Genomic DNA, 26,012 nt, shown 5'->3' on the forward strand with positions numbered 1-26,012 from the left:
TCCAGTCGAATATGCGACTAGCACCACTAAGCACTAACCAGTCCACACTGTAATCTAATTATAAATTTATAATCCTCCTTATACTAATACTCTAATAGTCTAATTGTTGTCTTATACAATGTCCGGCATCACATATTCACAATTTCACATAATGACATAAACAAATAAACTAATAAGTTCAATTTAACAGTCAAAACACAATTTACAAAAATAATGCAAATTTAATGAACATTCACCGTATATACTAATTTTAAGAGACAAGTAATGCAAATTTGATCAAAAATTCACAAAAAAAAAAAAAGAATCAATTGATGATTACCTACCTTGCTAGGCGGAGGCGGCAGGCGCTGATTAAGGCGAGCAGCGGAGCAGGCGGAGCAGCACTGCAGCAGGGCCACGGCCAACACTCAGCAAGTCATCAGCACAACCCGCACAGGCGGCGCAGCACTTGAGGCGAGTAGGCGACGAGGCGTGAGTTAAATTGCGTTAACTACAAATCAACCAAAGTTTAAACCAAAAGTTTAATAAAATTAACTAATTAGACTGAATTAAATTGAAGATTAGAAATTAAAAATAAAAATTAGAAATCAACTTACTAGGCACTAGCGATTTCGAAATGCGAAGACTAGAGGCGCTGAGGCGAAGAGGACGGAGTCCACCGTCCACGGAGACGGAGCAGACGACTGCCGACTAGACGGAGACGGAGCAACCAGATCAGCAGTCGACAGAGAACGGTGGCTGGGTGGAGAACTGGAGATGAAGCGAAGAGGCGAAGAGAACTAGAGAAGAAGGCTAGGGTTTGAACTTTGAGGAAGACAGTAACTCGGGAAGACGGGAAGCTAATGTTAGTTTTTTTTTTTTTTTTTTTAAAAAAAAAATAAAATAAAAAAATAACTAAAAAAATTTTTGGGCCCTGGTGAGTCACTTGACCCACCAGGCACAAGCCTAGGTCCGCCACTGCATACAAGTATATATGAAGAAACTAGCTAATTTAAGGGCAAATTTGTAATTTCACTTTAGTCTGCAATAGTGCCCTTTTTTCCCTTTCTTTTTCCCTATAATAAGCTTTATCAGAATTCAAAAATCATTTCATTTCCCTTCTTTGGAATCTAATCTTTAGTGACAATATGGTAATAATTCCTATACTTCTTTAATTACTAATTATATCCAATAAATTGAAAAAAAAAAGGAATTATTACCTTTGAGTTTATTTATACTATATAGTTTTGTAATTATAATTTTTTTAAAATAATGTATAGTTTGGAACTTTTGATGTAAAATGTGATGATTCATTCAATTGTTCAAGGAAGCCAGCTCAAAGATTTGAAAAAGAACATTCTTTTTCTTCTCTCTCTAATTTCCTCTGCTGCCTCAAAATCTTCTCAAGAATCGAGGCTCTTCTGTATTCCTTTTTCCCTATCAATAAGCTTTTTTTTCAGAATTCAAAATTCATTTTATCTCATCTTTGGAATCTAATCTCATATACTCACTTACGTATTTAGCCATACTACTACGTACGTGCTCCTTTAATTGCATACAAAGTACAATTGTACTCGACAAATCAGTTAATAGAATTGAAGTGTTACACTTCAAAAAATCAAAGAAATTATTTGATAATTGATATAACTTTGTACCACTTAAAATGACTTACACGAAGTAAATTATTACGAAATATTACTCTTAATGTCGTTTTATAATAAAACTCAATTAATTTGCAATGCTTTTATTTATAAATGAAGTTTGCCATTATCTAGAATAAGCAAGATAAACTTGACCCCTTAAAAACCCTCTTTTAATTAACTTATAAAAAAAATATCCAAATTATATTTAAAAAAAAAACTTACACTACACCGTATGGATGAATATAATTGGTTAAAATAATCAGAGTAATCTATTAAATATCAAATTATAGTTCGTTAAGTACGTACTTTACTCGTATATTAGGTCTTAAATGACTCTATTGTATGTTAATCTTGAGATAGTTTGTTATGATATGCCGATATGGTAATCAATATCTAGTATATTAATCTTCAGGTCACATTAATTTGAGTCAGTTAAATTTCAATCCTTAAAATCGAGTCTCTTAATCTCAAGTACATATCAGAGTTAAGGGTCTGTTCTCATACGTTGAAATTCAGTTTAGCTTCTAATTTTCTTCTTTTATAAAATATTCAGTTCAGTTTAGTTCATTTCAGCTGAGTTTAGTCAATGAGAACAGACCCTTACTTCAGATATCACTATTTGAGTAAATTGCATTCATATGAGTCCGTCGATAGTCTAGCTACACAATCTATCTAATTATACACTTCAAATAAATAAAAAATCTATCTAATTATGTTTTATATTTTAATAGTTAGGAACTTTTAATGTGATGATTCCCATTATTCAAGAAGCCAGCTCAAGCATTTGAAAAGGAACATTCTTTCTCATTCTCTCTCTCTCTCTCTTCAGCTGCCTCAAATCTTCTCAAAAATCGAGGCATTTCTGCATGTTATATAAACCATGCTTAACCCTTCACAAACCAAACTCATTCTTTCATACCCTAATTTCTTTTACCTTTCTCTAAACCCCAACTACAAATTTCATCTCTAATCATTTCCTAGCTCTCCAAGGTAACTAATTAAGCTAGCTCTCTCTTTATTTATTATTATTTTTTATATTCATATAATTGTCTTCTTCTTTCATGATTTTTTTTAAGGAGAAAAATGAGTGCAAGTTGGTGGATTTATAGTTTTTTTGGTTTCTAAATTTGTCATTTTCTGAAAATTAAGGATATAAATCCTATTTTTTGTACCTTAAAACAAGGGATAATGGTCTCTTTAGGAGCTTCTATGACAAAATCAGTGGAATTATTACATAATTTTCCACTTATATTTTTTTAAACTACAAAAATAATAAGGCAATAGAAAAACTATGGGCTAGTAGCTTTTGTACGATTACCATTTTGGTTTGGTTGCGTTGTCTAAGAATCTCCTAACATTTTCCACTTACATAAACAAACATACTTATATATTGTATCTTTTTTATTCCCATAAAATAAGGATGAGTACCTAATTTTGGAGGCAATAAAGAAGAGTTTTCTTGTTTTTATATCTTACATTAACATATCGCTTCCTAACTAGTGACTTAGTTTTTGAAAAGAAGTTTCAGTATTATTTAAATTGAAATTCGTTTACATCATTGCTGTGCTTGTGACACGTACTTAGAAGTGTTGTTGACCGAATATTTATTTTTTTGTTTTGAATAGGTAAAAAAAAACATGAGTAGGCCAGGTGATTGGAATTGTAGGTCATGCAGCCACTTGAACTTCCAGAGGAGGGATTCATGCCAGCGTTGTGGGGACCAACGTCCTGATGGCCGAGGCGGCGGCGATTTCGGAAGCTTTGGAGGGAGGTCAGGTGGGCCCTCCTTTGGTGGGGGTTTTGCCGGGCCCGATGTTAGGCCCGGTGATTGGTACTGTAGCATTGGCAATTGTGGGGCCCATAACTTTGCTAGTAGGTCTAGCTGCTTCAAGTGTGGGGCTTACAAGGAGGAATCTGGCTCTGGTGACATGGGCCGCTCACGTGGTTTCTCTTTCGGAAGCGGTCTTGGCGGTGGCGGACCGGGTGGTAGTGGCCGCTCCGGTTGGAAATCCGGTGACTGGATTTGCACTAGGTACGTAAACTTTTATATATCTTAGTATGTGTACAATTTCTTATAATTACATAGAGTAAACTATACCGAGTAAAATATATACTACGTATACAATTCCATATTTTAATCATAAGAATTATGGTAGTACACTAGTACGTATTATGTGTACACTATTGTTATTAATAACTAAGTAACGCGTACTATGTAGTACACTATTGTACGTAGTATGTATACATATATCATTATTACTTTATGTACAAGAAATGGAATGTCATGTTACTTATACTATACGTACCTTGTAACGCGTTATAGGTCGGGTTGCAACGAGCACAACTTTGCTAGCAGGACCGAGTGCTTCAGATGCAGGGAACCAAGGGACTCTGGCAGTAACTCTGCATATTAAATGCATCGGTTCTTAAGTTTCAAAAAATTTCACGGTATGTAGTATGTCCTCAATAATTAGCTTTATTTTAATTTAGATATTGTACGTATTTCCTCTGTCTGAAAATAATATTATTATTAACTATGTGCAATTGTGATGCATATTGTAGGCTGATCGATCATTTGTTTTGTTTTGTTTTGTTTTGGCTTTTAGGTAATGCATGCTACGGAAATACGAAGATAAACGAAGAATATCAAGTTACTACATGAAGGGCTGAATGAAATTAATCTACTTCGAAAATTTTAATTTCCCTCTAGATTTTCCTTTCTTTTTTGAATTTCATTGTTAGGTCATATTCGAGATAATTCATGCTAAAAAACTAGAAGTTTTAGACTTCATGAGCTTATTATTAATTTTGTTACTTTTTGATGAGTTTAGTATGATAATCTATTTAACTAGCTAGTTATTTTGGTGGTCTAAGCTCATGTCACTTTAATTTGTCCCTTTATTTCTCTATTTTTTTTTTTCAAATTTTTTTTTTAAATTGGTGAGAGAATCTCTCAGCCATCATCTCTTTATGTAGTTGTTGATGTTCTACGATGCAATGAGAGTTTGAATATTATTAGTAATATTTGCAAATCCTTTTTAATTATTACATTTATTTCTTGTTTTAATATAATCATGGTAATAATAATTTAGCATCAATTTCAAAAATGTATGCAATAATCCTCAATTCTCAAGAATTATTCTTTTGCTTTTGCTTTATGGGAATAAGCTTTGAATCATGACTTTAACAATTAACCCTGAACATCTCTGCAAAGTTGTTTAAAGCAAGTTACATTTAAATTATGGACCACAATTTCTTCTTTCGCTTCATGCAATGCAATTTGCACATTATTATCATTATCTTTCAATCAATAAATAAGAACAACATATACGTAATTAGTTAGTATTTAGGGCAAACAATTGTATCAATACAATATAATGTGCACTATGAAAGTGTTTATAATATAGCTTTCAATGCTACTCCGACTTAATAATCAACATCAACTATATGTGCAATAGGATGAACTGATTCAATAGTAAATGTGTATGTAATATAAATAGTCAAAATATTACATGAATTGATAATTAATCATTCATCTCATAGTCCATTTATGAGGATATGGTGGGACTTAACTAGGCCGGGTTAATTAGTAAACTAAAGTACTAGGATAATACAAATAAATCATAAACACTGTATATAGACCTGAATGCAGACTAAGGAAATGAATAATAAAGTAACATAAGGCGGTACTTGTTATACCTTTTTGAGAAGAGAAATAGATTGTTGAGTGATAAAAGAAAACCAGCTCATAATATATAGTGGGCCAAATTAGAGTAAGATAACAAAGTTTTTAAAAAACATAATAGAGTAAAAGTGGTAAAAACCCTATAAAACAATACTAAACAAAAAATAGAAAAAAAAAACTATAAAACCAATGGAGTATTAACCAGTTATACAATTCATACCAATTGACAGAATTAATAATTTTATATTTTTGTAAAAAAAAAAAAAAAAAAAAAAAAATTCAAATTACCTTATACTCCTTCCGTTTCATATTACTCGTAACAATTACTAAATATGGGTGTTTCACATTACTCGCAACAAGTTATTTTTTTCCTTTTTTAGTAAGTTTTTAAGGGTGATTTTACAAAATTACCCTTACTTTTGTTTTTAAACACCTTAATTAAACTATTGTTTTTATCTCATTAATTTAAACTCTACATTTAATCATTTCCACCCAAATCATTCCCCTCCCAACTAAATTCATCATCACTTTCAATTGCCAACCACCACCACTACCATCACCACTACTACCACCATCACCACCACCACCATACCCAGAAATTCTCTCTCTTTCTTCACCGATCTACCCTCAATTCCACCGCAACACCTCGCTGGAAATCACGCCGCTGTCGGTTGCCCTCGCTTGTGGGTTTTGGGTTCGAAATCTGGGTTTTGAGTTCGAAATCTGGGTACTTGGGGTGGTGGTGGGTTCGAAATTTAAGTTTGTGGGTGGGGTTCGAAATTTGGGTTTGTGGGTGGTGATAGGTTATGGATTCCTTGTTGGTGGCGGATTCGTGGGTCGCGATGGGTTGTGGATTCGTGAAGATGATGGTTGTGGATTCGTGGTGGTGGATTTTGGATTATGAGTTTAGCTAGGGTTCGTCGGTTGTAATGGGTGGTGGTGGGTTGTAGTGGGTTCGATATTCGATGGATTTGTGGGTGGTGGCGGATTCGTGGGTTGAGTTCAGGGTTGTGGGTGGTGGTGGATTGTAGTGGGTTCGATGTTTGCTGGTTTTCGTGGTGGTGGGTGGTTTCGTGGTGCTAAATGGTGGTGTTGGGTGGTTTCGGGTGTACTCGGTGGTGGGCTGGTGGTGGTAGGTGTTGGTGGTGGTGCTAGCTGTTGGTGGTGGACTGGTGGTGGTAGGTGTTAGTGGTGGTGCTAACTATTGGTGGTAGGTGGACTGTTGGTGGTGGTGCTAGGTGTTGGTTTTGGGTTGGATTAGTACTTAAGTGTATCCCTAATTTTTTAATAATCAACTTTAAGATCTTTTGCCTAGGAGTCCGTAATCCCCTCCTTTGTTGCGAGTAACTTGAAACGGAGGGAGTATATATGATGGACTAAAATCTAAAAGCCATTTACCTCCCACCATGTGCACCCCTTTAATTCCATTTTCAAAAATTAAAGTGGAGAAAAAAAAAATAGAATCTGTTGCTAAAGCAAATAATCAAAATTATTATTAGTCAGAGGCAATAAAATAATACTTTTTAGGAAAAATGGAAAGAAAAATCCAACCTTTCAACTTTTTCTTTACAAAAATCCAACATTTTGATTATTCCTCAAAAATCCAACCTTTATACCCTTTCTTCTCCAACAGGTCCATTTTACCTATAACCTGATAAACAGGTTAAAAAAGTTTTTTTATTTTTATTTTTTGCATTTTACCTTTTCACTCCTATTCTTTCTCACTCCTCTCACCTCAACCACCAACCCCACCTCCGTCACCACCACTCAACACCGCAGAAATCGCCGATTTCTACCGACCCTCGACGACAACGAAGACAGCGATGAACAGAGGATGGGGTGGACTTGGATAGTGCGATGAGGAGAGCAATCGAGCGTGGGAGATGGGTTTTTGGTGGTTTTGCGTGGGAGGGATGGTTTTGGGGAAGGGGGTTCGCGCTGGTTGCCGAGGAAGAGGGAAGGGGATGGCGGTGGGGGAGAGGGGTCGGCGACAGCGCCAGGGGAGGGGGATCTGGGCGCGGCCAGCGCCGGGGGTTGGGAGGATTACAGGTTATTGTGGGTGGTCAGGGAAGGGAGAGGGTGGCTGGGTTTGATTGTGGGGTGGTCAGGGAAGGTTGTTTGGTGATTGTGGGTGGCGAAGTGGTGATTACGGGTGGCGAGGGGAATGTGTGATTGCGGGTGGCGAATGGTGGGAAAGGGGTTGCTGGGTTTGATGGCGAAGTGGTGCTACAGTTGATGGTTTAGGTTGGTGGTGATGGTGGTTATTTGGTGTAGTGGGTTGTGCGTGCGGGTGTTGTGGGTTGTGATTATGGGCGGTGATGGGAATGGGTTTGCATGGTTTCGGTGGCCGATGGACGATGGGGAATGGGGTTGCTAATTTTCTGGTGGCCGTTGGGAAAGGGGTTGCTGGGTTTGATGGCCGTTGGGTGGTGGGGATACGGTGGTCAGTGAAGGAGGGTGATGGGGCTGGGTTTTCTATTTTTTTTTTATTTTTTTAATAATTAAAAAAATTAATTGACCAATTAATGACTGACACGTGGCACATGACTTATAAAAACCGGTCATCAAGGTAATGGATCTATCGGAGAAGATGGGGTATAAAGGTTGGATTTTTGAAGAATAAAATAAAGGTTGGATTTTTAGGAGGAAAAAGTGCAAGTAATTAATAATACGGAGTATAAATATGGTAGCTAGGTACCTTTAATTTATTCTGTCCAAAAAATAAATCTCACTTGGAATAGTATTTATATTTGCATGAACAATGATTGACAAACAAATGTTAAGATCGAGTACGTGACATCAATTGTATGTGTCACTAACTCACTACTATTACAACAATACAACTTCTTTTTCCTTCTTTAAGATAACATCACGTTCAAGTAGCATGGGAGCCTTTTTCTTGAGGATGTATCAAATTAAATATTATTGAAATGTCAGCCTTAAAAATCTTGTTAACAACAATCATTGAGAGGAATATATCAGAAGATTTTATTAGGCTAATTATTTTGATTTAGGTAGGTGCTTCTTCCTGGGAGAACTCCCATGTCAATGGAAGATTCGACTTGAATCCCGTGTTATTTAACCTTTTTTTTTTTTTTTTTTGAGTTATTTTAGAAAAAATAAGTTCAAAATTAATTAATATAAGTTCAAGAAAAATATTTTTCTCTATTGTGAAAACAAGGTTATTTATATAGATGATTTCAAACAATATAGATATAAAAATGCATGTAGATAAGTTATAATGAGATAAATCTAAACAAAATAAGCCAAAAAAACTTTTATTGATCAATTCGAATCATGTAGGAATAAGATACCTTCTAATAGATGTGAGGAGTCATGATATTCTCCATGTATATATGTTATAATTGAGTTACTAATCGATTTAGATAATAGATATATAGCTAGGATTATATTATTATTTTAATTTTGTATAACGAGTATACATATACGAAGTATTTATATTTGTTTTGAACATAAAAATAATTTAATTTTATTTCCTTATAGGTCAATTGCCTTGAGCATTATCTACTCTATATTTTTAATTTAGTAAATAAGGTTTCATTGTATTTTTTTTTTTTTGGTGAAATAATTAGGTTTCATTGTGTATGTCGGCCCCCTTATAGTGTAAAGAAGGTATGAAACCCTTTTTTCACATTTATTTTTTCTAATTTACGTAGTCAAAAAATTTGGACAAAGTATATATTTTAAACAAAATTGACAGAGTTATATATGAACAACCATGGGGCTCTAAGCATTATATGGTCTTAAGCTTTTCACCAAGTTGTTCCTTTGACATAATACCAAGAACAAGTCTTGAAAGAAGATAACAAGTTCAGCTTTCATCTACCCCTTTGTTCAAAGTGAAATTTTTGTAGTTGAGTAAGAGTAGCAAGACACATGCATGCTACATAAATATTTCAAATCTAAAAACATCTCTCATTGTAATAGAGTATATCAAACTATTATGATTTCGCTTAACTTTTTGATTGAGTTGGTCCTTTATTTGACAAATATTATGAGAAAACTTCCTCCTTAAGGACCCTTATTATGGCAAGACTATGTATTTAATCACTAATTTAATTAAGTTGATTACTCCAATAAGAAAGTGATCAATTGAATAAATTAATTACTTCACTTTAAAAAAAAAAGAAAAGAAAAAACAATATAGTTACAATCATTAAGATTTTGCATGGCATATTAAACATATAGAAATCACATAGGATTCCAAAACTTTTAGGGCAGTTGCTTTTATCTGGTTTCATTCTCTGACCTCTTAAGAGATAGTAAATCTTTAAACTAGTTAAGTTAGTAGTGGTCAAAAAGTGGACCAAAACCATTGATTAGTTGTTGTTACTACCCTCCGTTACATGACTTTTAGTAAGATTCTTTGTCTACCTTTGAGCATTGCTTGCTTTATGTTGCTTCATGTGCTCAATTGACGTTTGTAGTTTTAAGACTATCTTACCATATCATTTCATTTCATGTCAACTGGGGTCCAATTTTTAGGGGGGGCTACCCTTTGCTCTTATAAGGTAGCTTCGTTAAAGTGGCTTTGCATAACTTGAAGACTCTTTTATATGCATAAATTAGTGTAATAAATTATCGATTTTGTGTTTGAATTTAATTTAGTGGTATTTTTTTATGCTACTAAATGAGGTGTTCAGTTTGTACGATACAAATCAATTCAAGACATATTCTAATAGTCTTTTAAGAAGTAGATCGATCAACTTGTCATATTGATCATGTATTTCATTCTGTCTATTATCGACGACCCTATTTTCACGTAACTTAAGGTGTCATTACTGTCATATAAGAGGTATACATGTTCAAATGAAATTAAGATGAACGAGAGCCAATTGATGATTTAGTTAAACCACAAAACTTGATATAAGGTAAATATTTTGAGAATGAAATCCATAATGGGCTAGCTATATGTAAAGAACATCATTAAAATAGCCCAACATGTGGCCCCAATAAACTAAGGTGATAAACTTAGTATTAGAACCCTACATGTATGATTGAACATGTGCCATGCAAATAATATCCGAATATTTCTACATAACAAAACTTTTATAAAAACATATATAGATTTTATGTAATAATCATTTCATATCCTAAATTACAAAAGGTGAGACAGTGTTATAGCTGATGCTAGATACACAATTATTATTCATCGCCAAAAAATTTCCAATCTCGAAACTTATTGCCTCAATAGACAATAGCATTGATACACACTCTCATATAGCATTATAGCTCTCATGTTTAGTCGTCTACTCTTTGTCTTTCTTATACACCTTCTATTTAAAATTAGTCGTCACGTTAATAGTATTATCTGAACTGATAATCTAATCATCAATTTAAATGTAGATAGTAATTGACGTAGCTAAACTAAAATGAAGATCTTCCATCATTTTAAAATGATTAAAATCATAAGAGGACGAATTTGTGCACAAATTCGTTGGAACAAAGTGATTACAAACAATCAAATATAAATGATATACAAGTTTATATTGTGGACACGTCTAAAACATAAAATTGCATTGATGAGATAAGAAAGCGATAGACTAAACACAACTTTAATCATGAGACTAAGAAATGCGAATTTAGGCCCACAAAAGCAACAAGCCAAGTTTTGTATGAATTCAGTGGATTTTATTCTATTTAATTTATTTATGACTTTTGATTTAATTAATTTTAATTAAATTAAAATTAACACTGTGATGGTCAAAATGGGTAACAAAAACTAGGTAGCTTTTACTCTCGTCTTTATATGTAAAGGAAAAAAAGAAAATGGCTAATCCTTTTTGAGAATTTTTATTGCCCTCTTCTTTTTCTTTACAAATCCAAAAATTAAAAATAAAAGTTCTAATTTAGGTTGGTGGGCCGTATTTGACCCAATTTTATGATAATATTATGCATTGTTTGTTGTTGCTAGCAATGCCATATGCTTAATGCTTTGCCTACTTGAGGGCCTTTGCTTTTGAGCTTTCTCGAAAGCCAATTACTTCTTTCTAAGGTCACTTTAGGAGTTTAGGTTTTGCATATACTAGAGCTATCAAATATGTCATATCGTTCGATTCTTGTTGGTATTAAAGCGCAAAAAAAAAAAGAAAAAAAACCTTTGTTTCTAATTTGATGTGTTTATTCATATTTTTAAGGGAATTTGACGTGTTTAATTAAGCATGTTAAAACAACCTTTTTTTTTTTTTTTTTTTTTTAGAAGGAAGCATGTTAGAACACTTTATAAATTATAATGCGGAGTAGTAAATAATGTATGTATTTCAATAGACTTACATAGGGGAGAAAAACTTAGAGGTGATCATTGGGCTAGTCGGGCCAAGACCAAAAAATTCAGCCCATGTCTCAAGCCGAGCCAATATTCGTCAGGCCGTAACTTATGTGCTCAAACCTGCCCAAATTAGCTGGGTCGGCGAGCTTTTTGAGCCACACAAAAAAATCAACTAAAATTGCATAAAACCGCATTTTCAGGTCCTTCCAAGAAAGTTAAAAAGGGACCGGGCTAGCGATATGGGCTCACTTTGATTAGCTCTAGAAAAACTTATGTTGACACATACAAATACACCATCTAGCAATCTGGTTGACATTTAAAATTCTATGTGTTGCTTTATAAATATCTATTGCATGTAATGGTATGTTAAACTAGATTGACCAAAATGGAATATGAACTATGACGGATGGGTATTCGATTGAAACAATAGTATACTATGATAAATTTTCAAATTAAAGTCTATCTATAAACCCTTAGTGAAGAAGAGGTTGACACATATAAGCCAAACAAAATGTCATTATCTTAAACCTAAAATGGTAAATATTTTGGCCAAGCTTTTATACGCAGTCATTCATCTAACTATCTAAGTCATGTTTTAGGAAAACGAGCGTTTTTTTTTTCATACGTTAACATGTTGGCTCAATCTTATAAACCAAAGATCTAAACATTTATTAGATCAAAATTGATCCAACAAAAAATATCAATCCTATAAAAGAAATGCCCCAATCTAAAATTTGATCCAATATGAAACTAATCAAACTAAAATCAACTTCATTTGAACTCGAATCTGACCTAACTAAATCTGAATAATTCAAACTTACATAAAAGTATGAAATATATCCAAATTAATCAACCCAATCCGATCTAAATGACTCATTTTTTATCAGACCTTGTTTGATAGGTATAAGGGAAGGTGAGTAGGTGACAATCGTGATGAACTAATAAATGAATGTGAAGAATTGAAGATCACGTTGAGTATGATTTTCACCATTTCACGCGAAGCATATTAGAGAGTTTTGGAGGAAATTAAAGCTTGAGCTATGTAGTTTCTGAAAACTCTTATAAGCACCTGCATGGCTGCATGTGCTCACTACAAATTGGGCTTGCTTTGCTTTGGTGATGTGGGTCTTTTGGGTTTCAAAATTTGAAGCAGCCCAATCCTAATGAAATGGGCATGGCCGCACACATGGGTAAATTTTTATGAGATCTATCAAAGTTTTATGTCATATTTGGATATTCCCAACATTTTTGTCAAATATTTTAATTTTTGACATTGAAAATTTCTAACAAAAACATTACTTTGGATAACTTCTTGATGGCCATGTACCCTCTTTTTCCTTGCTTTTTTCGCATTGTGTGGATAACTTCTTACACTATAACAATATTATCGGTAACTTGCTGGCCCGGGACTAAGCTAGCTTGTGTGTTCGAAATTAATTAAGATATGGAGGACTGTCTTGAGACGGTTAACAATGACTTTCATAACCACCTTATATGCCACAATACATAGTCCAATTGGCCGAAATTGGGACGCTAATTCCGGATTTTCAATTTTTGGAATTAAAGTGATGAGAGTATCATTAAGTCTCTCCGGGATACCCTTACCCTCCAATATAGGCATGATAGTGTTAAACACTGTACTTTTAACAATTTCCCAATTTTTTTGATAGAAGAGAGCCTGAATCCATCGGGCCCCGGAGCTTTAAGAGCACCCATCTCCTTTATCACTTCCTCGATTTCAATTGTGGAATAAGGCTTTACCAACTTGTTCCAGTCATCCGGTGATAGCTCAGGAAATATGTCATGAGGGACATCAAATACAGTCGGTTCCTCCTCTTCAGTGAATAGCTTCGAAAAATATTGAACAATGTGTTCTTGAATTTCCAGCTTGTCTCTAAGCCATTCATCATTATCATTTTTAATCGCACCAATTTTATTTTTCCACCGTCGAATGATTGTGCTCAAGTGAAAAAACGTGGTATTTCTATCTCCGTTTTTCAGCCAGTCAATTCGAGATTTCTGGTACCATATGATCTCTTCCCTATCAAGCACTTCATCCAGGTATTTGCGCAATCGAGCCTCAAGTTTTATCAGGCCTTTATCCGATTTCTCAGCAAGTTTTCTCTGTACACCCGCAATTCTTGCCAAAAGCATTCGTTTTTGTTTGAACACATTCCCAAAAACATCTCGATTCCAACATTGTAATTGACTAGAGAGTTTTGAGAGGGATGTCATGAGAGATCCATTGGCATCCCATTTCTCAGTCACAAAATCTTTACAGTTCTCATGAGTCATCCAAGTAGCTTGGAAGCAAAAAGGTTGATGTAAGGACTAGAAAGGAACAAAACCATTGGGGGATACGAAAATCGGGCAGTGGTCCGAATGTACAGCTGGAAGATGCTTAACCTTGGCTTGGTTAAATAATAAAGCCCACTGATCATTACACAACGCCTTATCGAGGCGCGCTTCTTCGAGTTTCTTCTCTGTTTCCCCTGCTCCAGGTATGTGCCGCACCCATGAACTCAACTTCAATTAAGTCCATCTCTTCCACCCATTCATTAAATAACTTAGACTGTCTTGTAGTTTCTCTGCAAGATGAGTTACGCTCTGAGGGAAACCTTGTGTCGTTAAAGTCTCCAGCAATGAGCCAAGGCTTATTGTGAGTACGAGAAAAATCTCTCAATTCCTGCCATAGCGTATGTCTCTGAGCGGGATCCGGACTTGCATATACTGTAGTAAAATACCATGGAGTACCCCCCACACGAGAGACATCCATTGATATATATTGCTTATGTTTACTGATTAGATCAACAATCACATTATCGGGTCTCCAATAAACCCAAATTCCACCACTGAATCCCACTGCATCAACCCTTGAATGTCCAGAATATCCGACAATGGTTGCAATTTTATCAGCTTGGGCGCCACCCATGTGGGTTTCTACAAGAACAAGAACATCCGGTTGGTTGTCTCGTACAAGATCCTTCAAGATAGTAATGAAGTTACGGTCACCCGCACCTTGCACATTCCACACCAAGCAAGCTAAGTGATTGGTAAAGTATCTGGAGCTAAATTTGGGAGACTATCTTCCATGGAACTAGGAATAGAAGGTAGAGTCGTCATATAAGCTTGACTTATTAATCGCAAAACGCAGTTGACTTCACTGGGAAATCCCATCATCATCACCAAATCCGGTGGATTCGATGCCGATAGAATCCAAGTCTCTATCCTGATTTCTAATATGTAAATCAGGGGGTTCATTATGACCATGTAAGGTTGCTCCATGGTTTGTCCCACTCAAATGGTTTTGTCCGGGGGGATCATTAATTTGATCGGGGAAAGTCGAAGAGACATGGGTGCTGTCGATAGTCTGGCTTGCAATAGCTTGTTGGGACTTATCGAAGGCTTATGTATTCCCTGAGTTAGCTTGTGATGGCTTCTGAATTTTGGCTGAGAAAATAACTTCACTATTTTCCTTTCCTTGATTACTAACTAAAAGTGGGGTAGGGAATATACTTGGAAAATTGGGATTGATTTCCGAGAGTGGTGTGTTCATACCTTGTGTGGAAGATTTTGTTTTTTTTCTTGGTATATCTTCGAAACAGAATTTTGGAAATTGGATTTTTTTTTTGTAGAACCTTAGTTGTCTTTATCTTATTTTTCCCATATAACCCCATAATATTAGGATTCCTTGAATTTTGATGACCAATATCGAAGGAATCCTTTTTATTTCCTTGAGAGGCTTGAGAATTATCTTCTAAATCAACAACTTCCTTAATTCTATCCCCAAGATTTTCGACATGCATATCTTCTTGACTTTTCAAAACAGAAAATCTTGACCCTGCCCAGATTTCTCGGTAATATTCTTTCCTCCACCATGAGACTGTTGTGCTCCACGCGCCACTGATCCATTAGCTACTTTCTCAGGCTTCCCAGATGGTTTAGGTTGACGAGGAACATACTTTCGAATCGGTTTTTTGACTAGCATCCATGAAACAAAGTCCTCTGCTTCTTCTGGTTTGTTATTGGGTTTAAATAGGGGATTCTCTTCTATCCTCACATTTTGATTGTTAGCCATAACCTCTTGTGGCTTACAATCATCTGCAACATGACCAAGTTTCCCACAATTGAAACACACCATACGAATACCTTCGTATTGAACCCTCCAAATATTTCCCTTCAACCTAAACTTCGAGAGAAGGGGTTTTGAAAGATCAATTTCCACACTGACTCTAGTAAACTGCCCTCTCTCAGCTTGAGCAGTAGTCTTATCGACCCTAAGAACCCGTCCAATTTTTGAACCAATTTTGTTTAGAAAATTGATATCAAAATATTCCACCGGTAAATTGGGAATCCGTACCCATCATCCGGGACAAAATTTGGGATCCATTTTCTAATTGTGAGGTAATTATCATCCAGTAACCAAGGGCCTTGTGTGAGAACATAGTTGTAATCCGCTTGATTGGTAAACCTAGCGATGTAGTAGTCACAACCTATGTCAGTCAATGACAATTCCCCACGAATGTTCCACTTTTTCTTCAATCTTCTCATTAGTCCCATAAAGCCTAATGATAGAACAATGTATACTACAAGAGGGGGGGGGGGGGTGAATTGTAGTGTATGTAGACTATGGTAAATTTTGCGGAATTAAATCTACTACTAAGAGAAAAGACACTGAGATAGGCAATGAATAAATTCACTATGTAAAAATGATTTACAATCACTAATACGTTGCCTAGACTCAAGTTCCGTGAGGAACTCAAGTTACCCAACTGTGATCCCTCAATCACAGTTTCTCACACTTTGTGATTCTACTCCGAATCACTTGTACAGTGTAAACAACTCTCTCAAATCTCACACTTTACAACTCTCACAACCCAAACCCAATTACACAATGATTACAAGTATTTTCTAAAGAACTTAAGAGACTAAGGATGGAAGGAACTTCTCTTTTAAACACTTTGAAACTCTATGCTCAGAATACTTAAGATTGTTTTTCCACTCTTTCAAAACTTAACGTTGATCTGTTTTTATAAGGAGTTAAACCAAGCTTCCATCAAGTTCCCACTTCCCCCTTAATCCCACGTTCTCTTTAACTGAGAAGTTGGGATGTAGGCTGAGGAAATTTAGGAACATGATTTCCCTAGCTTGACTCCTAAATCAACGTGCTTCCTTAATTTAAGTAAACAGTTATTTTTACTAAGTCAAAAATCAGTTAAGGATTTAAAAAGATAATTATTTATTAATTAAAAAAGATAATTGTTTATTAATTAAAAGATAACTAAATAATTAATTAATTTAAAAACTTATCTTTTAAATTAATGAATTATTTTGATTTTATTTATTTATAAAATAAATCTTTTTCAAAACTGATTTTATCTTTTCCTTAAATTAAGGGATATGAAAACTGTTTTTGAAAACCATCGTTTAAACACTTTTCTGAGCATCAGTCAAGTAATTTCAAGAATTCCAGATTCCATCAGGAACTTTGAGTTTCTCATGAGTTCCTTCCAACACTTTTGTTTCTTAAGTTCATGCACTGAATAACTAAGTATACTAGAGTTGTGAGGACATCTTGAAAGCTTGCATTCATCATCAAGTCTTCCAAACTCTGTTGTTCCTACTCCGGAACATATATTCGTATACCTGAATCTTTCTGTTCAACCAAGACTTATAAACATTATTAGTCAGAGTTTGTTTTACGTAAGTCAATCATTAAAATATTAAGGTGGTCAATTCAACAATATTCCCCCTTTTTGATGATGACAAACTAAAACAAACTCGGGTAAACAAAAATAATCATCCAGGCAATCAGAGTAACCAATAACTAAGTGAAACAATAAAATTATTAAAGCAATAAAAAAAAACTAAGTTTAAAGAAGTCTGCATCATTCATGAAAATAATAAATTGTGAAATTTATACCTTTACTTAAATGATGAAGACTTGAAGGGAATCGGTTTGAGTCCGGCTTTTTGAGTTTGTTCTTCTCTTCCCCCTTTTGACATTATCAAAATGATAGAGAGAGCATGCTATATATAGTACTAAACTACGGAGGGATTAGTAAATCTGAATTCATGAACGATTAAGCATGCGCACACAGTTCATATGCAACCAAAATTAAAACATCAAATTCAAAGACAAACTTAGCCAGTTTAATACAAACCGAAATAAAAACAAAATAAAGTGTTCAAAACAAACCAAACAAAATAAGATTGAAGGACAATATCACTGTTTAATAAATCACAAGAAAAAGTGGGGTAGGTTTGTTTTGCAAAGGGCTAGGAAATGGTAGCAGCTTCATGGTAAGGTAACATCCTTGATCGCATCAAGAATGGTCTTGTAACAACTTTGCTTCACTTTAGCTTTGAATTCCTGAGTTGAGGAGTCCATATGAGCATTTACTTTATCTTCCAGAGAAAGCATCTGAGTTTGCAGCCCCTCAACTTTAGTAGCCAAGTTATCCACTTTAGAAGAAAGGGTAGTTATACTCTGTGTAAGTGTAGTGGACAAAAGCTTAAGTTCCTCCTGGATTTGCAAGGAACTTGGACTAGAGCTAAAAGCACCGAAGCCGAGACCAGAAGTACGAGGCTGTGAAGCAGGTGGAGAAGGTGTGGTTTGGTGAGCAGGGGATGGAATTGGAGGTGGTGATGGAGTTTCTTCTGGAACAGATGAGGAGGGACCCTGAGGAACTTGGGTGGAAGTTCTTTCAGAAACTTGGGTGGAAGTTCCTTCAGAAACTTTGGTTGAAACATCATCCAACTCAACAATAACAGTCTCAGATTGCAGGGTTCTGGGTTTAGATGTAGCAAGTCTGATACTTCTCCTTCTTCTGCCTGTTACAGGGGCAGTGTGTTTGACAGAGCCCCCAATTTCCTTAAGCAACTCTTTCATTAATTCCTCTTGATCATCCTCTTCCTCCTTCTCACTCTCACTCTCTTTTTCTATTGTGTCTGTCTCTTTTTCTTTTTCTCCTGCTTCCTCTTTTTCACTCTCTGTTTCCTCTTCTTTCTCACTCTCTTGTTCTTTTGCTTCTCCCTCTCCTTCTTTTTCTATCTTTTTCTCACTGTTTTCTCCCTCTTGCACTTCCCCCTCAGTTTGATCACCCTCTCCCTCAGAATTTGCATCTTTTACAAAACATACTTTTCCACGAACTACTTTAAGGCTCAATTTGAGAAGAGATTTTTCAGAAAGTATGTTTTCGGGTTTCAAGGGGTAATTCTCAGCAGTTCCTAGAGGAACTTGACATTTCTGAAAGATCACAGTGAGCAGGGGACCATAAGGAATATGAAGATCAGGGATGCAATGGTCTAGATGTGCAATCATCAAGGCAGGGAAATTTACAGTGACTTTGTTGCCTAAACAATATATAAGAGAGGCATCTAAAAGAGTAACAGTGCTTCTTTTCTGTGAACGAGGAAGAATACCTCGCCAAATTAAATTGAATAGCAATTTGTGAATTGGGGTAAGCACATTGTGGTTGGTGGTGGTAATTTTTGGGTTTCCTCCAATAAAGGATATGATTTCAGTTTCGGGGTGGCCATCTACGGTATTTTTTGGCTTATTTTTTATATATGTTCGATAGCCAAAATTTGGGGTTTTGAACCACTTAGCCAAAGAGATTTCATCAAACTCAATAGCTACATCATTAACCGTAGCACTACATACACCATCAACACAAACAAAAGAGGAGCAAAATTCATCCATCAACTTAGGGTAAATTGGAGATTTTGCACACGAATCCAACAAGTAAATCCAATTTTGATAATCCAATAGCTCTAAAATTTCGGAGAACTTACAATCCATACACCAGGAGTAGTTAATTGCATAGCCAATCAAGTATTTTTCGTTTTGGCCCTTTTGTTTTCTGCGATGGTGGTGCTGTCCGACGGACTTTAGCTTTACCGGGCTTTTCTTTGGGTAGAGTAGCCTTGCGTTTTGGTGTTTGAGATAAGGAGGTGACTACCATTGCTAGAGGAAGGAGCTCCGGTGTGGAGTTCCGTCTGGATCTTGGTGCTAGAGGATTGGAATTGATGTTGGTTTTCATGGTTGGGTGAATTTCAGGAATATAGAAGAGGTGGGTGGAACTTTGAAGGTTGGAAGTGACGGTTGGTGTTTTGGGGTTTTTGAGGTGAGTGGGTGCGTGTGGTAAGTGAGGTGAAAAGATAGGTGACAGTTGAGAGTTTAGTGGGATAGAGGTAAGGTTGTGATTTATTTTGACAATGATAAAAATTAAAGATAAAATAAAAAAAAATAAGATAAAATCTAATTGAGAAAAAAAATCTTTTTGTTGTTTTTAAATTTATAAGATAACAAAAATAATAAAAAGATAAAAATAAAGAAAAATAAAAATTACGAAAGAAAAAAAATTCAGTAAGTTACTTCAAAGTAAAATACTGGTTGACATGTACAGAGCTTTATAAAAGGAACTTGAAAATAATATGGCTCAATTTGTCTTCTGCATCAACATAATCATATGATCACATACTCATTAGAATTACACACTCTTTCATTGCAAGATTCGAGATTATGTTTTTCACACCAAGGTTATATATAGCAATGCTCAGTCGTTTCACTAAGACATACCTTGGGGTTCCAAGAAGAACTGCTCAATTCAGCTTTATCATTCCGAGTTCCAATCGCATCTTTTCGAATTTTTCTCTACTCAAAGGCTTTGTTAGAATGTCAGCAATTTGATATTCAGTTTGTATAAATTCTAATTTAATAGAGCCTTTTTCCACATTGTTTTTTAGAAAATGATGCCTAACATGAATATGCTTTACATGTGAATGATGTACTGGATCTTTTGATATGCAAATAGCACTTGTATTATCACAGTATATTGGAACACATTCAAGAACTATGCCAAAATCACGTAATTGTTGTTTTATCCACAACAGTTGTGAGCAACATGCAGCAGCTGCTACGTATTCTGCTTCTGCTGTGGATAGAGCAACTGTATTTTGTTTCTTGGAACTCCAAGAAACTAAACAAGATCCTAGGAATTAGACCATACCTGATGTACTTTTTCTATTCACCAAATCCCCAGAATAGTCGGCATCGGCAAACCCTGTAAGATCATATGTGTCAGTTCTTGGGTAGAATAAACTTAAGTCGTCAGTTCCTTTGAGATATCTCAGTATTCTCTTGACGACTGTTAGATGCGATTCTTTGGGGTTTGATTGGAACCTAGCACACAGACCAACACTAAAAGAAATGTCAGGTCTACTTGCAGTTAAGTATAGTAAGGAACCAATCATACCTCTGTACTTTGTCTAGTCCACACAAGTTCCTGAGGGATCTTCGTCTAATCTAGAGTTAGTTCCCATAGGTGTGTGGTTAGTCTTTGCGCTGTCAAGGTTATACTTTTTCAGGAGTTCCTTGACATATTTTTGCTGATGTATAAATATTCCTGATTCTGTTTGTTTGATCTGCAGTCCTAAAAAGAAATTGAGTTCCCCCATCATGCTCATTTGGAATTCACTGCACATCAAGTCAGCAAAGTACTTGCACAAAGATTCGTTAGTTGCACCAAATATAATATCATCAACATAGATCTGTACAACTAAGAGATGAGTTCCTTTAGATTTTAAAAACAAAGTTTTATCAATTTTTCCTCGTTTAAAATCATTTTCCAAAAGGAACTTAGACAATCTTTCATACCATGCTCTTGGAGCCTGTTTTAGCCCGTAGAGAGCCTTATCAAGTTTAAAAACATGGTTTGGAAAGTTTGGATTCTCGAATCCAGGGGGTTGATCGACGTAAACTGTTTCTTTTAATAAACCATTCAAAAACGCACACTTTACGTCCATCTGATACAGTTTAAAACCCATAAAAGCAGCAAAAGATATTAAAATTCTAATAGCCTCAAGTCTAGCAACAGGAGCAAATGTTTCCTCAAAATCAATACCTTCCTGTTGGTTATATCCCTTTACAACCAACCTAGCCTTATTTCTTACAATTGTACCATATTCATCAAGTTTGTTTCGAAAGACCCATTTTAAGGGCTTAGGTTCAAGATGCCATACCTGATTTCTTTCGAATTCATTGAGTTCATCTTGCATGGCTATAATCCAGTCAGGGTCTTCTAAGGCTTCTTTATGGTTGCGAGGTTCCAAAGTAGATAGAAAAGCGTTGAAGGCACAGAAGTTCCTCATTTGTGATCTCGTCTGAGTTCCTTTGCTCAAGTCACTGATAATTTTGTCCAGTGGGTGTGACTTTTGGTGCTTCCAAGGTTTGGGCTGGAAGGTTTGGGCAAGAACTTGGTTGCTTTGATCTTCTAAGCCAGTTGCTTCTTCTGCTTCATTTTCTCCTTGATTTGGAACCTTGGCAGTATCTTCATTTTGAGGTTGTTCATGCGAAGGAACTTCAGTATGTACATCAAGTTCCTCCTCCTGATTTTCAACTACTCGAGTTGGCTGCTTATTTGTTAACATTTCATCTTCTTCTTGCTCTCGAGGACGTACTAGACCAATTTCAATATCATAGTCCTCATGTTCCTTTATCACAGAATTGTGATATACTCAATAAACTGTGTTTGAGGCCCTCGACTAAAAAACGTTATCAATAGCTTGGGAACTTGACCTTCCAACTTTTCCTACGGCAACAATGCTGCCTTTCTTGTTATCACCAAAGGTCACTGTTCCTCCTGTATAGGCCGTTAGTGAGAGAAATCTTGATTCATCTCCTGTCATGTGCTTGGAACAACCACTATCGAGGTACCATTGGTTGTTCCCCCTCACTACGACCTGCAAAAGAAACTAAGGGTTAGATTCAGGAACCCCATCTTTCATGGGTTCCTGCGTTGACACAGTAGACTTAACTTTCTTTTGCCATACATAGTTCTTGTTTTTAGCAGACTTGAGTTCCTTCCTTTTACATTCAGTGTCTTTGCGTCCTGACTTGCCATAGAAGGAACACACAGTCTCACTAGGGAGTTCCACGTACTTTTTCTTTTTACCACTATTCTTCTTTTTATGGTTGAAACCCAAACCCTCTGTCCTTCTGGTTTGAGCTTCGGATATCCACTTTGGAACTCCCATGTGGATTGCACTTTTGTTGTTTCTAGCTCTTTCTAAATCCTTTTCAAGGGATTCATTTTTGTCTTTAGTAACCTGCAATTCTTTTTTCAAATTTTCAAGATCATCATTAAAGGTTACTAAAGGCAATTGAAGAGCATTATTAGAATCAATGTTAGTGCATAACAATTTATACTGAGTCAATTCAACATTTAACATGATATTTTCATTTTTGACTCTTTCCAGTGTTTCTTTTAGCATAGTGTTTCTATCTAGCAAATCAAAGAATCTTCCCTGAACATCTGTTCTTGAACTATTCAAATATTTCATATGATCCTTATAGATTTCTAGAGCTTTTTCATTTTGTCCAAGTTTAAGACATATTTCTTTATATTCATCCAATGTTTCTATGAGCAAAGAAATTAATTTGTCTTTTGACAGGGATTTCAGAAATTTAGGTTCGAGATTTACCTCCTCTGACTTTTTAGCAGACTCACTGTGTTTATCCATCAAACACAGGTTTGCCGTCTCTTCTTCCGTGGATTCTTCTTCATCCTCAGAACTTGTGTCTCCCCACGCAACTATCATGGCTTTCCTGTAATCAGATTTTGAAAAGTTAGGAGTATTAGATTTTCCGTGTTCCTTCATTTTGCCTTTTCCTTTTTCTGATTCCCAGAGAGGGCATTCCTTGATGAAGTGATCTGTGTTCCCACATTTGTGGCAACCTCCTGTTTCCTTGGAGTATTGGTTCTTCTTGAAGTTCCTTTTCTTTTGGTCACCAAACCTTTTGTTGCGGTACAACTTTTTTAACTTCCTGACTAGCATGGCAGCTTCTTCCTCTCCAGATTCGGAATCCTCATCACTTGGTTGGGCAACTTTTAAAGCGATTCCTCGGCTTTTTGAGCTTTCTTGACTTTTGTTTGATAGGTGAAGCTCATGAGTTATCAAGGAACCTGCAAGTTGTTCAAGGTTAAAGGTTGTAAAGTCCTTTGATTCCTGCAAAGCAGCCACTTTGGCTCTCCACCGTTCATCTTCAGGAAGGCTTCTTAGAATTTTGCGTACCTGTTCATCCATAGGAACAACTCTACCAAGAGAAACTAATTCATTAGTAATATTTTTAAAACGAGTAAACATTTCTTGAATAGTTTCTTTTGAACCCATTTCAAAACGTTCATATTTAGAAAGCAGTATATCAATTTTAGAACGTTTGACTTCATGAGTTCCTTCGTGGGATATTTCTAGTAAATCCCATATTTCTTTTGCTGTTTTACATCCCATAACACGAGTGTGTTCATCTGGCCCTAAACCCCAAACTAGGAGTTTTTTAGCAGTAGCATTAATCTCTTTCTTCTCAAAGTCATTTCTATCATATTCAGAGATAGGTTTAGGAATTACCTCATTTTCTGCATTGGTCTTGGTTACCTCGTAATCTCCTACTTCGATAGCTCGCCAGACTTGATAATTCTCGGACTGTATGAACATCTCCATCCTTGTCTTCCAATAGGCATAGTACTTCCCATTGAAGAGTGGTGGTCTTTGTGTAGAGTAACCTTCAGCTAGTCTCTCGTCCTTTGACATTGTTCCTCCAGGAACTTGACTCGACAGGGCTTCCTGCTTTTCCGAGTTCCTTGCTCTGATACCAATTGATAGAACAATGTATACTACAAGAGGGGGGGGGGGTGAATTGTAGTGTATGTAGACTATGGTAAATTTTGCGGAATTAAATCTACTACTAAGAGAAAAGACACTGAGATAGGCAATGAATAAATTCACTATGTAAAAATGATTTACAATCACTAATACGTTGCCTAGACTCAAGTTCCGTGAGGAACTCAAGTTACCCAACTGTGATCCCTCAATCACAGTTTCTCACACTTTGTGATTCTACTCCGAATCACTTGTACAGTGTAAACAACTCTCTCAAATCTCACACTTTACAACTCTCACAACCCAAACCCAATTACACAATGATTACAAGTATTTTCTAAAGAACTTAAGAGACTAAGGATGGAAGGAACTTCTCTTTTAAACACTTTGAAACTCTATGCTCAGAATACTTAAGATTGTTTTTCCACTCTTTCAAAACTTAACGTTGATCTGTTTTTATAAGGAGTTAAACCAAGCTTCCATCAAGTTCCCACTTCCCCCTTAATCCCACGTTCTCTTTAACTGAGAAGTTGGGATGTAGGCTGAGGAAATTTAGGAACATGATTTCCCTAGCTTGACTCCTAAATCAACGTGCTTCCTTAATTTAAGTAAACAGTTATTTTTACTAAGTCAAAAATCAGTTAAGGATTTAAAAAGATAATTATTTATTAATTAAAAAAGATAATTGTTTATTAATTAAAAGATAACTAAATAATTAATTAATTTAAAAACTTATCTTTTAAATTAATGAATTATTTTGATTTTATTTATTTATAAAATAAATCTTTTTCAAAACTGATTTTATCTTTTCCTTAAATTAAGGGATATGAAAACTGTTTTTGAAAACCATCGTTTAAACACTTTTCTGAGCATCAGTCAAGTAATTTCAAGAATTCCAGATTCCATCAGGAACTTTGAGTTTCTCATGAGTTCCTTCCAACACTTTTGTTTCTTAAGTTCATGCACTGAATAACTAAGTATACTAGAGTTGTGAGGACATCTTGAAAGCTTGCATTCATCATCAAGTCTTCCAAACTCTGTTGTTCCTACTCCGGAACATATATTCGTATACCTGAATCTTTCTGTTCAACCAAGACTTATAAACATCATTAGTCAGAGTTTGTTTTACGTAAATCAATCATTAAAATATTAAGGTGGTCAATTCAACACCTAACTTGCCACTAAATAATTTTATGATTAAGGTATTTTTCCATGGATGCCTTAATCTCTTTTTTTCCTCCTTGGACAAGCTAATAACAGGACACCTTTCATCGTTTAAGATTTCCTCTGGTGGAGCTTCATCATCAGAAATCTCATCCTCTTCTATGTCACCCATCAGAGGGACATGGAGATCCCCCTGGTTGACATCCTCATTACCCTTCAGAAGATCTCAAAACGACATCTGGGAATGATGACTCTCCTTATTTTGATTTGGCTCATTAGGGTTCATCTCAGTATCATGATGAGGTTGCCCCCCCATGGTTATCCTCAGTCTCCATCATTACATCCTCATTGATTTTAGAACGATTGAGGATGAAGTCTGTACTTTTCCGTTTAGGTTTCTTATTAGACCGATCTAATTGATCATATTCTTCCCTAGTTTTCCCTGTTTCCACCATAGTTAGAGAGCTTTTTTTTATAAGTAGTGAGCAAATTAAATGGCTTGTTTAGAGAGTATTTTATAAATATGCAAAATATTAAAAACAAAGGATACACATACGCATAAGTGTATGTAAAGTTGAATACAAGTTTA

General features: G+C 35.5%; 3 protein-coding genes across 4 annotated transcripts; 1 reads left to right on the forward strand and 2 right to left on the reverse strand.

The window, feature by feature from the left end:
* Window positions 1–2,449: 2,449 nt before the first annotated feature.
* Window positions 2,450–4,661, forward strand: LOC110723152 (transcription initiation factor TFIID subunit 15b-like). 2 transcript variants are annotated; one of them, XM_021902475.1, is made up of 4 exons: window positions 2,450–2,615; window positions 3,250–3,654; window positions 3,946–4,070; window positions 4,229–4,661. In XM_021902475.1, the coding sequence occupies exons 2-3, from the start codon at window positions 3,260–3,262 to the stop codon at window positions 4,034–4,036; spliced, it is 486 nt and encodes a 161-aa protein (XP_021758167.1). In that variant the 5' UTR covers window positions 2,450–2,615; window positions 3,250–3,259; the 3' UTR covers window positions 4,037–4,070; window positions 4,229–4,661. The 2 variants fall into 2 exon arrangements, with proteins under 2 accessions (XP_021758167.1, XP_021758166.1); XM_021902474.1 differs by having other exon boundaries at window positions 2,456–2,612; window positions 3,248–3,654.
* Window positions 4,662–15,416: 10,755 nt separating this feature from the next.
* On the reverse strand, window positions 15,417–16,147 carry LOC110722976. Its single transcript, XM_021902247.1, has 2 exons — window positions 15,957–16,147; window positions 15,417–15,873 (listed from the first exon to the last, which is right to left on the reverse strand). Exons 1-2 carry the CDS (start codon window positions 16,145–16,147, stop codon window positions 15,417–15,419), a joined length of 648 nt encoding a protein of 215 aa, XP_021757939.1.
* Window positions 16,148–22,354: 6,207 nt separating this feature from the next.
* LOC110722977 (coiled-coil domain-containing protein 186-like) lies at window positions 22,355–24,190 on the reverse strand. Its single transcript, XM_021902248.1, has one exon. It carries the CDS (start codon window positions 24,188–24,190, stop codon window positions 22,355–22,357), a length of 1,836 nt encoding a protein of 611 aa, XP_021757940.1.
* Window positions 24,191–26,012: the final 1,822 nt, after the last annotated feature.

This window comes from Chenopodium quinoa, unplaced genomic scaffold (assembly GCF_001683475.1).
Source record: "Chenopodium quinoa cultivar QQ74 unplaced genomic scaffold, ASM168347v1, whole genome shotgun sequence".
Classification (NCBI taxonomy): Eukaryota; Viridiplantae; Streptophyta; class Magnoliopsida; order Caryophyllales; family Amaranthaceae; genus Chenopodium; species Chenopodium quinoa.

What these genes read in the sequence shown, in the direction of transcription:
- LOC110723152 (XM_021902475.1), top strand. Translation starts at nt 3,260, where the DNA reads ATGAGTAGGCCAGGTGATTGGAATTGTAGGTCATGCAGCCACTTGAAC. An exon ending in GGTGACTGGATTTGCACTAG is followed by an intron (nt 3,655 to 3,945) that starts GTACGTAAACTT and finishes AACGCGTTATAG; the next exon opens with GTCGGGTTGCAACGAGCACA.
- LOC110722976 (XM_021902247.1), bottom strand. Translation starts at nt 16,147, where the DNA reads ATGAGAAGATTGAAGAAAAAGTGGAACATTCGTGGGGAATTGTCATTG. An exon ending in AATTTTGTCCCGGATGATGG is followed by an intron (nt 15,874 to 15,956) that starts GTACGGATTCCC and finishes ACGGGTTCTTAG; the next exon opens with GGTCGATAAGACTACTGCTC.
- LOC110722977 (XM_021902248.1), bottom strand. Translation starts at nt 24,190, where the DNA reads ATGTCAAAGGACGAGAGACTAGCTGAAGGTTACTCTACACAAAGACCA.